At 37.9% G+C, this 13,187-nt stretch overlaps 1 protein-coding gene across 2 annotated transcripts in view; it reads left to right on the forward strand.

Annotated features, from left to right (window-relative positions):
• Positions 1 to 13,187, forward strand: part of Slc7a2 (solute carrier family 7 member 2) — a 65,412-nt gene that overhangs the window by 31,592 nt on the left and 20,633 nt on the right. For both annotated transcript variants that reach the window (XM_074054745.1, XM_020179343.2), the window contains exons 2-3: positions 10,798 to 11,188; positions 11,763 to 11,918. In XM_074054745.1, the coding sequence (XP_073910846.1) occupies positions 10,813 to 11,188; positions 11,763 to 11,918 (532 nt within the window). In that variant the 5' untranslated portion in view covers positions 10,798 to 10,812. The remainder of the gene's footprint in view (positions 1 to 10,797; positions 11,189 to 11,762; positions 11,919 to 13,187) is intronic.

Genomic DNA, 13,187 nt, shown 5'->3' on the forward strand with positions numbered 1-13,187 from the left:
TACCTTTACATTTTGTACAACTATCTCTTCCTTTTCCTTGTGTTCTCTCAGCTGCCTGTAGCTAGTATGTTCTGTCAAACTTGATTCTAGGGACCAACTTCCAGAAATTTATGTTAAGCCAAATAAGTCCTATTTAGAAGTGATGATATGTAAATGTGTACATTCTATTTACACCAAACAAGCAACGTTACCTTCATTGGGGGAGGAGGAACGTACTAATCCTTTCCAAGTTTCTCAAGGGGGGAGCATTCTCAAAGAAGCTGCCAAAAGTATACTTTAAAGGAATTTTGACTGTCATTCATATCTCTTCAGGTACCCTCAAAACCCTCATTCTTCTCTCTTAACAGGTGGACAGTTCTCCTTCTTGTGGCTATTGGTTTTTTCTTTGGGTTGAAAGGAAAGCCCAGAAGCCAAATGAGAAGGCAGAAAACCTTCTTACTCTCTCTGCAGAAGCTTAGAATACCTGGGAACCACAACTGAAGTAGAGGGCATGGGGCAGGCCAGGGGCAGCTGGAAACACACAGATCAATACATTTTTTCATTTGTGTGTGAGCAAGAAGGCAAATGTTCTAAGGATAGCACGTGGACAGATTGAACAACAACACTCACGTGGAGAATAGCAAAATTCAAGGCTACAAAGGAAGACTGAAGCCAGATCAGAAAGGGGTGGTTTTGAAACCCACGCTGAAATGTTGGAGTTACTGAAGTTGGCAGGAGGCCAAGATACAAGTATGAATAAATAGATGTAAAACATTGAAATTGAAATTTTTTTATTACTTTTCACAGTTCTATCATTTTGATATGTATTGGTTGATACTTGTAAATATTTCCAAGCTTTCATTATGGAAACTGAATTCTGTTTGACCAAAGTCATCATTTGCAAATCTCTGTACAACATGGATTCCAACATTTTCTGCTTCTCCCAGGCATCCTTTCATGTCAGGTCTGGGAAATAACAGTGCTAATTCCCTGGACACAGCCAGAACTCAGATTCTAGGAAATGCTCTGCTTCTTAGTGCTGAATGTCCTGAAGTTCAGACCAAAGGATTCTTTCTAAAGAAGCAGCATGAGTGTGGGGTTTCTCCCACACTTGGGAGTTTCCCCCATCCAAGTACTAAACCAGTCCCAACCCTGCTTAGCTTCTGAGATCAGGCATTTTCAAGGTGGTATGGTGGTAGACACCAGCTTATCTTTCTTCTTATAGTCATCTTGAATACTACAGGTATATGCTTATGTATATGTACATATATTAAAGTATAAAACCTTTTGTGTTTATCATTTTTGTAAAACCTACTCTTCACATGTTATTTAGATACTTTAAATTTCTTCTGATCAATGATTATCAAACAGGTTTAGATTATGAGATCATTTGAATTTTAAACTGCATAGTAATATAAGCTATTGCTACTCAAAATTAAAAATCAACATGGATATTTGGGGGAAATTCTAATTAAGATTTTGCAGATTAGTACAGTTATTTTAAGGATTTTTTTTCTTTTTTACTATTAGGGAAATAACTATAATTGCTATTAGATATTTTACAAAATTCAGGATCATTTTCCAAGAAAGGAATTGTTTCAAATAATGTAGGATAGAGGAAAATTTGAACTTTTAATTGATTTTTAAGAAGTAGCTAATTATATGTCATCAATTTCAAAATAAGTTTTTGCTTTTTTTTTGTAGTACCAGAAATTGAACCAGGGCCTTTCTCCTGCTAGGAAAGTATTCTGCCACTTGAGCCATGCCCCCAGCCCTTTCGTTTTTGAGACAGGGTCTCCCAAACTTTGCCTGGCTGGCCTGAAACTCAAGATCCTCTGCCATCTGCCTTGCTGGGATTGCAGATGCAACCTAACACCCATCCTGGCTTCAAAATGAGTTTTTAGGATCATAGATATTGCTTAGCTATTAGGAAAAATAAAAAGTTTTTCATATTGTACTTTTTGCTCTAAGGACTAGCCACGCAGTATTTTTTTTTTTTTTAATTGTACTGGGGTTTTGAATTCAGGGTACTTGAGCCATACTCCAGTCCTTTTTGCTTTAGTTAGTTTTCATATGGGGTAGGTCTCATGCTTTTGCCTGGGGCAGTTTCAAACCATGATCTACCTAACCCTGCTTTCTGCATAGCTGGGATTACAGGTGCACATCTACCACACCTAGCATGTTCTTTGAAATAGGGTCTAACTTTGCCCTAGATGACCTAGATTCTCAATCCTCCTGATCTCTGCCTCCCAAGTAGCTAGAAATACAGGCCAGTTTTGGGTTTTTTTTTGTCTTGTTTTATTTTTTTAATGAATTCTTGAGTGGAATAATAAGTGAAGAATCAGAATAGCCATGGCTTCCCCAGGAAAACTTCAACTCCAGGCCCAGTCTGAATGGGATGTCTCCTCTGGTGTGTCCTAGTAGAGAGTAGAGTTACTTTACCACAGACATCCAGCATCTCTGGGAATGACCAATTTACTTGTCTGCCTCCCTCTACCTGTATCCCCAGGCACCCTGGAATTGTGTTAAGAAATTCCAATTTAATTGTGTTAGGAAATTACAATTTTCCTTTTGAAATATACAAGGCTTGATATTTTAGAGAAGTGGCATTTTGTTGAGCAATTAGTAGGTTGAATGCAGTCTGTGCAATAATGTAAAAATTAAGGCAGATTCTAGTAAAAGAAGAACGTATTGATGAATTGCTTACAATTATGACATATTAATAAGTAGAGTAGAAATGTGACAAGAATGCTAGACTTCATTTTTAAGGACCACATCCTTTCATGTTGTTTTAATTCTTTAAATTGTTCTTAGTTTGCACATTCTAAATATAAACCTTAGTAGCTCTGAACCATGGTGATGAACTGGCAATCTTTTCACTGCTTCCTCAGCACACAATAGGAGTGCTTTATTCAGAATTAGTGGAAGCCAATGTGAACTTGCAAGCTTCTCTTAGTCAACAGCAGTGTTTCAGCAATTTGCCAAAGTGCTAATGATAAAAATCTATGTGCCTACGTTCTTCCTGTAATTTAAGAAGCACCAAATTAGAGCATGGTATGCTTTCCAAAATTGAAAATAGAGTTTTAAAAGTGACCATTTTTCAAGAAATGACTTTGCAAAAAAACCCCACAAACCATAACTTGGTATCCATTTATATTTCTTGAACTTGAATAAAAATGGGTGAATACTTGTTAAATTCCTTTCCTTGCCACATTTTGATGGAAAGAATTTTGCCTCGCATTGAAACAAAAGTGGTCAAATTCTAACAATTACTAAATTGTAGTAATTTAGCTGCCCAAAGGGTAGCTTTGGGGGGAGGTGCTGGGTGGTGCTCTGAGTGTCCTAAAATATTTCTTTGCCTTCAGACTAAAAGGTATTTTGTGTACTCTGATACCCATCTTAGTATAGACACATGCTTCTAGCATCTCTAATTTGAAATTCAGTGATTTCAGAAATAAGTTTGCTGCTTTCCTGAGTATTGGCTGCTTCAAAAGACAGCAGATATTGTCGGTTCCTCAGGACGTCTGGATTTTCTTGGCATCCTGGAGTTGGCTCCTGGACATTGGATTAAGGGTGAAATTAAGGTAGTATCAACTGATTGTTTTTAAAACAGTTGTGTTTGTCTTTTTAAATAGTCTCCTTGAGAAGTAATGATGAATGAACCTCGTTCTTGTAAAGAGGAGAGCTTTGGACACCACAGTGGCTGGCCGCCATAAAGTTCAGCAGTATTAAACAGAAGTATCACTAAACTGTGGCAAGATTTGACTGACAATAGCCAACAATTTAGAGATTTGAATTTAAGAAATCTAGGAAACCTACTCACCTAAGATACCTTGTTCCATGAAAGCACCATGCTGGATGTTGCTGTGTTTGGTGCGTGTGTGTAAAGGGCAGGCCTAATACGTGTTAAACTCTTCTTTGGATACCTTACTGGAAAAATAGCCAAACAAATTCAAGTTATTCCATCCAGAAACTTGCTCTTGGAAGGAAGAGATACTATCAGGAAATGTTGCAGAAATGGCCAAAGTTGACAGATATGAAGAGTTGAAGTGGGAGCAGAGCCTACTGGAGCAGGCCCTTCTAGCTTCACATTGACTTTCATTAGTAGCTTTTAGTTTTAAGGAACAGACAGCTCATATAACACGGGCAAGGTCTGTTGTAACAATGCAGGGGAATCTCACGCCCCAAAGTTCAACAGGGTCTGAGAGAGAGAAAATTGGGCTGCACCTATTCCATGTCTCCCTGGGGAGACAGATTTGGTCTCCTCTGCTCTTTTCTGAATGGTCAGTTTGCCTTCTGCTGCCAGCCTCTTGGTTTCTACACAGCTTCAAGCTGGCTCCCAGACTGTGTGACTCATTTCTGAACACTGATTCTTCGACTGATTCAGTCACTGTGTTATGCAGAGTAATGAGTATCCCCAGCCATTGAATATTGAACCCAGAGTCAGGTACTGTCTCTGGCCCACTCACCTGTGGTTTAGGGATGGGAAGACAGTGCTACTGGGAGGGCAGATGGGCAGTGAAAGGGATGTCAGCAAGGTGGCATTGTAGGATAGTGTCTGTGAATAAAGCCTCCAGAGTCACACATGCTGGATTTTGACTGGCTCCACCATATGCTACTGTGATATTGGCTGTCTTGTTCCTCAGTTTGCTCATCTATACTATGAGGCTAATAATAGCTCTGCACCAGGCATGGAGACACCTATGATCCTAGCACTCATGAGGAAGAGGCAGGAGGATCTTGAGTTCATGGCCAGACATAGCAAGACCCTATCTGAAAATAATGATGATGGTGGTGGTGATTATAATGATGATAGTCCTGATCTTACAGGGATATTGTGAAGAGTCACAAAAGAATGAGTAAAAATTGTGTCGGATCAGTATCAGTCATATGGTAAGTACTCACCAAACCTTAGGCACTTTTGATATTAGCACTTGCAGACTAGCGATGGGTGTGAAATAACTGGAAAGGACGTCTTCTGAGGTTAGCAATGGCACATATAGGGTGACTGTTCCTAGCAGCGTAGGGAAAGGGAACAGGTGGTACCCTCTGGCATTCAGAGTGATTTATTGGCCAATGATTGCTAAAGACCTTTTTGGACTGGGTGTCTGCCTGGTGCCAGAGCTGCCACCGAGCGCAGGCAGTGCTGACGGGGCAGCTGCTCTGGTTACCAAGGTGCTGAGCATTTGCTTTCTTCATTTCGCTTTCTTTCTCTCTTTCTAACCCTGAAAACCAGGATGCACACTTAATTTTTTTTTGTCATTCTGCATCTATTTGAATGAGACAACTAGGTATGCCTGTGCTTTTTGCTTTTACTAAAGTTAGATGGGTTCACATGCTTTGAAGCACCAATTATCTTTACAAACTTTACAAAATTCAGCTCAACCAGCTGTTTATTTGCTGGATGTCCGTAGGAAAAACACTTTCCTGTGAGAAATTTTAAAATAATACATTTCACTCTTGCTTCCTGGCAGTACTGATTTGGTATTAAAAAAAAAGGAAGAAAATATAAACATTATTACTACGATGGTTGTAACTTTGTTGTGCCTTCAGTTGTTTTAATTTTTGCTTAAATCTATATTGATATTCATCTATATGGAGAAAACGTTGGAGGAAGAAATTGTTCAGGAAACTTGATTTGAGAAAAGATAAGTTTGGGACCAACTGTGAAATGTAATATGAAAAGTGTTCCTATTTTCCAGAAAAACAAAGGTTTTCCATTTGAATGCAAAGGTTTGTTGTTACTTGTTGCTAAACCAGACTGAGCAACAACCATTTCTGATTATCTTGTATTCTATGCAATAATTTTAATGTCATTTTTAAGAAATTAACCTCTAAGCTAAGTAAAAAGAATAAATATCACTAATTCTATGGTATCCATATATTTTTCCCCTTTTACTAAATGATTTAATCTACAATAAAATGTGAAGATTTGTCTTGAAATTTTAAAGTTGTAGAAACATAATTGTTGGGTGTGGATATTACTAAATCAAAATAGCTAGTTAGGAGAAAAAATAAGGGGGCAGAGATCCCTACACTATATGACTTAATTTTACTCCCCCCTCAATCCAAAAACAAGCACATATGTCTCACCATGAAACTGGCAACTGGAAGGAGGAAGGAAAAACTCAGTTATCATTGGATGAGCTAATTCACTGGGAATTCTTTGGGACGCCTGTCCTATTGGCTTGTTATTGGTCCTTCCTCTTGTAATATTTATTGTCAGGGCCTGTGATAGTGATACAGAGGGCTCAGTTTGAAATTTCAGCTTTTACATAGGGCAGGAGGGGCAAGATTCATTTCTATGTGACTAAATGCTTCTTTAAACTATTGAACTATACTGAAAATCCAGGGTGGGCTTTTGACTGTAATTAGCAGATTTTGAAAGATCTTTGTGCTAAGTTGAAAGGAAGTCCACTCTGTGATGTTAAATCATCAGAGCTAAGGATTTACTAGACCAGAATTTTGTGCTATCAAGTTGATGACTGGGCTTGAAGTTTTAGAGGGTGATCGGTAGCTCCGGGTTGCTGAAGAAATAATTTAGCTTTTTCATAAGAATTAGTAAGGGTTAAGCTGGTGTGGTGGTGTGTGCCTGTAATCCCAGCTAGTAGGGAGGTAGAGGCAGAAGTTCAAAGCCAGCCTGGGAAAAGTTAGCGAGACCTTATCTCAAAAACAAAATAAAAACAAAGACTAAGGGTGTGGGAAAGACTAGGTAGTGTGCTTGCCTATCATGCGAAAGGCTCTGAGTTCAATCCCTAGCACTACAAAAAAATCAATAAGGTTTCATCAAGTCATAGGTACTTAGAAATTTAAGATTGGGAGCAGTTGGCTGAGGAAGAGCCACATATGTCATTAGGTTTGTTAAAACCACTCTGAGACTTCTGCACAGAGCACATTGTTAATCTCTTTTAGCCCTTGCTTCCCCCAGCTACTTATATTTTCAGATCTCCATTTACATGTGCATAGTTTTCTTCCTCAAATGAGAGACCACTATTTTAGGAATTGTTTGTTGAAGAAAGATATATATCTATTTCTGGCCTTCCCAAAGTCATTTGTGACCTCATAGAGATGTTGATTAGAGCCTTTATATGCTAAGGCCAAGGGTTGCCTTTTCATGGGCCTCTTCCTGAGGTCTGGATTATTGTCCTTAAGTACCTGTGTGTAGTTTTCACACGTGATTGTAGTACATGACTGTAGTAGCTGACACCAGGTGTGACATTGCAGAGCCATCCGTGGTCCATGCCTAGAAACACACCTATGCTATCCACATCAGTAAGATCAACTTCAAAACCTCTGCATATGTATCTGTTGTAAAAGGATAAGTGTGAATGGATTTTTTTTTTTTCTTGCAGTAATGAAAGTGCTTAACTTGGGAAGCTGACTGCCTAGCAAGCATGAGACCCTGAGTTCAAACACCAAAAAAACCTTGGGAAGCTGAGATCAGGAGGATTATGGTTCGAGGCCAGCCCAGGCAAATAGTTTGTGAGACCCCTACTCCCATCTCCAAAACAGAGCAAAATGGGCTAGAGGTGTGGCTCAAGCAGATCACTGGCTTTGCAAGCATGAAGCCCTGAGTTCAAACCCCATTTCCACCAAAAAAAAAAAGTGCCTTGTAAAAATGAGAGTAAGGTTACCATAAGCATTTCACATTAGGTGCTTGTCTTTTTAATTTTTTAAAGGAAAAGTTGTAAAACTTTAAAAATATGTAGATATCAAATTATAGTATTAGTATCAGACACAAATACAATTTTTTCCTTCTCTTGCTTCCATACTACTCTCATGTATCTGTATTTTATGAAAACATGACATTATCTTTTTCTTTATCTGCTAACCTCTCTGATACACTTGCTAGCACTTAAATGCTTGCTTAATAATGACTCACTACGGTGACCCAGTATGTTGGTTCCCATCCTATTATACTTCTACAAAAGTACTTTCGTGTCACAGCTTTTGTAGTCAATATTTTACCCGGCCGTATGTAGTTGAGATTGTTTGCAAAGGATGTTGAGTAACCTGTCACTTCTGAGAAGTTTCTGACGTATGCTTTTCAATTGTTCAAAAGCAAATGAATGCATGATAAGTAGCATCTTTGTCTTATTTCGCCAGAGCAACATAGAAAAGCTATCTACACATAAAATACCTCCCATCTGTAATAGGAAAGAAGCAGTACAAATCTGATCTTACCTGATTAAAATGATGAATTTCTGTAAGCTGTTCTGCTTTCTGTGCAACCTGGAGTGAGCTACATTTGATTTTATATTGAAGAGGTGATCATCTACGTCTATGTTTAGAGTAACTTAATTGGCTTGTTTAGTCACTTTTGTTTTTATGCTATTTTTTTCTTTAGAAATTTCATCATAGTTATAATACCAGAAAAGAAGAATTTAAAAATAAAAGGTCACCCACAATACTATCACACACATACCCCTCAAAATCTCTCTTGGTTTTCCTTGCTTCCTTCCAGATCCTGTCTCTGTAAATATACATGGCTGTAAAATTTGTGTCTTAGTCACAAGAGTCAAGGTTAACCAGGTACTCACTCCATCATTTTAAATAACAAATGAATATGCCTCATTTTGCTTCCTGTTGTTTGTACTCCTACTAAAGCTACAGATATGACAGGTCCCGTTTTCACGTGATCGTAAATCATTAGTGAAACTCAGTGTGTCATTTCCGAGCACTTCTCAGTTGGCAGTGGTCCCTAATGCTTGATCTTTGAACGTGTCTGTTTGTAAAAAACACCTAAATGTTATGGAACTTCAGCATTTAATAAACACCCTCTTCTATAGCTCCCTCCCCCCTCCATTGACATTTACAGATAGCTTCTCCCTGGGATGGGTCCTGGACCAAGTGATAGAGTACTTGTCTAGCAGGCATGAAGCCCTGAATTCAATCCCCAGTACTAATAAAAACCATTTTTTAAAATCTCTTACTTTTTAAGCAGAATACTTCCCCACCTAATCTAAATATGTGATAGGGAGAATAGCTACTTAAGGATTAGCTAGTGGTAGATATTGATAAATATTTGGTTTTTAGAAGTGTTGGTAGGTTTTGACTTTGGAAGCCTGAATACAGTATTGGCAAAATTGGAGATGTCATTTATATTTGGAAATTTTCAACAACCATTTGTGGAGAGCCATGATTTGGCATTCAGGTGGTTTGGAAGAAGTTGAAGATGTGTAAAAGTTTATTTTTTACAAAACTTCAAGAAACATTTCACTAATTTTCATTTTACCTGAAGGATTTTTCTTTATATTCCTTGAATTGTCTGCTTTCATTTATGTCAATGTGTGAATAATACTCAGTGAACTAATTTAACCTACAAGATTTAATGTGAAAATGGCTTATTCGCATTCCAGAAATGTCTCTTAAGCAAGAAGTCAGAGTTAATGTAGAAAAAGTCTTATTTATTATTTTAAAATAATTTTCATACTAATTTTAGATTAAGATTTAAGGGTTAATTTTAGGTCTGAGTTCTTGAGAGAAGATGCCACACTGTGATCTCATGCATTTATTAATGATGACTATAATGAAACTGAAGGGAATATGGTTCAACCTCACCAAATTCATTGTGCAGAAGTGCGATACGTGCAGCAAAGCAAGCATGGCTTATCACTTCTAAAGCCGTGCTGACTGATAAGCAGCACACTGTGTTCCCTATCCCTCAGTAACTTCCTAGTCTGCTAAACTGCATGTCTCTATAGACAAAACCTTATAGTGTTTTAATTTTTATTCATCTTTGCACATGGGTTGTACATATTCATTGGAATCAAACTAGAAATAGATAATAACTATATATAACAGATGACATTCAAAGAAATAAAAACTATCTCACCACTTATGTTTATTGTAATATTTTAGTATATTTTGCTTTACACCTTTTTTACTGTTATACACGTGTGTGTGTAATCTCACTAAAATCCATACTTCATCTTATAACCTAAGTGTTTTCAGGGTTGGATTGTTTAGGCCTATGAGGATGGGGGAGGGGGTGGAACTTTTTGTCTTCTTTATTTCTTCCATTTAAAAAAGAACATTTAATAATACTTGACATGGAGTTTGGATTTATTTATTTAAAACTCTTAAATATAGTAAGCCTGTGTAACTTTAGCACCAATTCATACTTACATCGTGATTGAATAGCAATTTTAGTAAGAACAGTCTAAGCATACTTTAGGAAAGATATTTTTATTCTAACAAATTCATGTCTGCTCCATATTCATTGTTTAAGATGAAAATGATAGTTCACACATACTCAATACAGCTGTAGAATATACAATGACCATCTTTGTACCTGCTTTTAGACAATATCTGGTAAGTCCGGTAGAGGTAGAGGCCATATGTGTGTGCCACAGGACCACACATATTCCTAGCAGAATCCCAGACAGTTAGTAAGGAGTAAAAATCTTGGGTGAATGATTAAAGAAAAGAAAGAGAACTTGAAAGATGAGCCAGTTCATTCCCTTGTAATGAGGACTAAATTAGCCTTGTCCTGGAATACATTTCTATCAACATGTCTTTAAAAATTGTAGTAATCGATTGCAAAGAACAAATCTTTTTAATAACCAAGAGCTTCTAGGCCTTTACTTTCCCCAAAAAAGCCATTCGTTGGAGGGGCATGTGTGCGTGAACTCCAGGAAATTCACAGCTTCCTTCTGATTGCTTTAAGCCACACTTTAAAAGGGGGGAGGGGGAAGGGGGGAAGAGGGGGCGGATAAAAGCACTTTAAGAAAGGGGGAAAAAAAACACAGCTTCCTTAATTTCATGGAGGGATGGTGATTCCAGAACAGCCCCTAACTCTTCCCTTCTCTTTTCCAGGTTGCTATCTTCAGAATGATTCCCTGCAGAGCAGTGCTGACTTTTGCCCGGTGTCTGATCCGGAGAAAAATTGTCACTTTAGATAGTCTAGAGGATTCCAAACTATGCCGCTGCTTAACCACCATGGACCTCATTGCCCTGGGGGTTGGAAGCACTCTGGGTGCGGGGGTCTATGTCCTTGCCGGAGAGGTCGCCAAAGCGGATTCTGGCCCCAGCATCGTGGTGTCCTTCCTCATCGCTGCCTTGGCCTCGGTGATGGCAGGCCTTTGCTACGCTGAATTTGGGGCCCGAGTTCCCAAGACTGGGTCTGCCTACTTGTACACTTACGTTACTGTTGGCGAGCTGTGGGCCTTCATCACTGGCTGGAATCTCATTCTGTCTTATGTGATAGGTATGTTTTCAGAATAAATCCAGCTTGTGTAGAAGGGCAGAGGTAGCACTCTTGAGAGACCCTCCGCACTGAGGTGCACGACTGCATTCCCGAAGGATGATGACAGAGGATCACTTGAGTCCCATGTGTCTCCAAATTACAGAATTCTATGATCTGCCTCATCTGAGCTTTTGAAAATCCTGAAATTTGAAATAAAAATATAATTTATTATTTTTGCAGTTCCTCCTTTCAAATAACGTTGCCTGATTCCAAAGTTAGGAACTTGGAGATTTAATTGCTATCGTAACCTGGCATGGGGTGCAGGCCTGTAATCCCAGCCCTCAGGAGGCTGAGGCAGGAGGATTATTCAAGGCTAACCAGGGAGATCCTATCTCAATAATAATAATAATAATAATAACAGCAATAATAAACTACTATTGTAATTAAGTGTAATTGCAAACTATATAACTTTATGATGTGATTAAAATTTTCAATCTATATGAACCAACCCATGTTAATCCAAGAATAGAATCATAAGTGATGTTAGGTTAGTTTTCTGCCAGTGACCTTGTATTCTCTGTTCTGTTTTGGGAAGGGACGTCAAGTGTTGCAAGAGCATGGAGTGGCACCTTTGATGAACTTCTCAACAAACAGATTGGTCAGTTTTTCAGGACATATTTCAGAATGAATTATACTGGCCTGGCAGAGTATCCCGACTTTTTTGCTGTCTGCCTTATATTACTTCTAGCAGGTAAGAAAGCTGATTATGTGGCAGTCCCCACAATGAGCCAAACTAATGAAAGTAGGTTACTACTGAATTTGGAACCTGAGTTCTTGGGACAAGGTCAGCATATTTATACAGTAAGGTTACTATTGGATATCTGTAGACTTCATCACTGGTTGGCATCACATTTTATCTTAATGTGATAGGTATGTTTCAAAAATAAGTGTAAATTGTGTGGAAGGCTAGAAATAGCAGTTCTGAGTAAAAGGCACCTAGCATAATAACAGGATAAGGGCATCAATTTTGTAATACTTATTGGAGTTTGCAGGAATGATAGTGAAGTTTCAATGAGGAAGAATGTATAATTTCTTGGCATTGTTTCATCCTGTTAGATATAACTAATAGCATACTGTTTCTAGAAGAAATTCTGTTTTTCTCTCATACCTTCATCAATATAATACAAGCATATGATTGAAAAAGAAGCATTCAAATCACCTAATGTTTTCTAATTTAGACATTATATAGATAAAAATACTTGGAATTGGATTTGTTTTTCAGTTCTCATTAGTGTTGTAGCATAGCGGTTAGAAAGGCACAAAAATTAGAGTAGGAGCAACCAGGTTTTCACTCTTTCTTTGCCGCTTACTGCTTTTGTAATTTGAGCAATTTACTTAACCTTCCCCTACCCAGTTTCTCAACCATAAAGTGAGGACATCAGTGCCTACTTTCTACAAGCTTTTTGCTTGTGAATAGAAAGTATGCAGTTTTATTTTGTAAGCATAGCTGATCCCTGCTGTCTTCTTATATTTGTTTCATTTGAACATTTTCTATTCTGATGGTCATTGCTGCCTGCGATCCTGCTTCAAGGAGCCCTGCATCAAGAATAAAATCTTTGTGCTTCCCACTTCCTACTGGATTCCCCTGTAATCAGTCCTTGCTTTCCTATCCAGCCTCATCTCTTACTATTTTCTCCTTGGGTTAGAAGGCATGAGAGGAATATCTTTTTGTTAGGAAATGTTTACCTATAAAATAATGTAGTTTCAAAGATAGCCTTACCATTTAAAAAGATAGTCATTAATTAAATGTACTACATAGGGAAAGGGCCAAGAACATGAACAAAGTTTATAGATCTAAAGCACTTGGTATTTTGCTTCTAATGTCAAGGAAAAAAAATACTTTCATTGTTTTTCATTAAATGATAGACTTTTGTTTGTTTGATTTCTAAACAGCCTAGCTAACATTAAATTAGTTATGTCATGTTTTATTTAGGGGTGGCTTCAATAAACTTAAAATATT

Source organism: Castor canadensis, chromosome 14, assembly GCF_047511655.1.
Source record: "Castor canadensis chromosome 14, mCasCan1.hap1v2, whole genome shotgun sequence".
In the NCBI taxonomy this organism is placed as follows: Eukaryota; Metazoa; Chordata; class Mammalia; order Rodentia; family Castoridae; genus Castor; species Castor canadensis.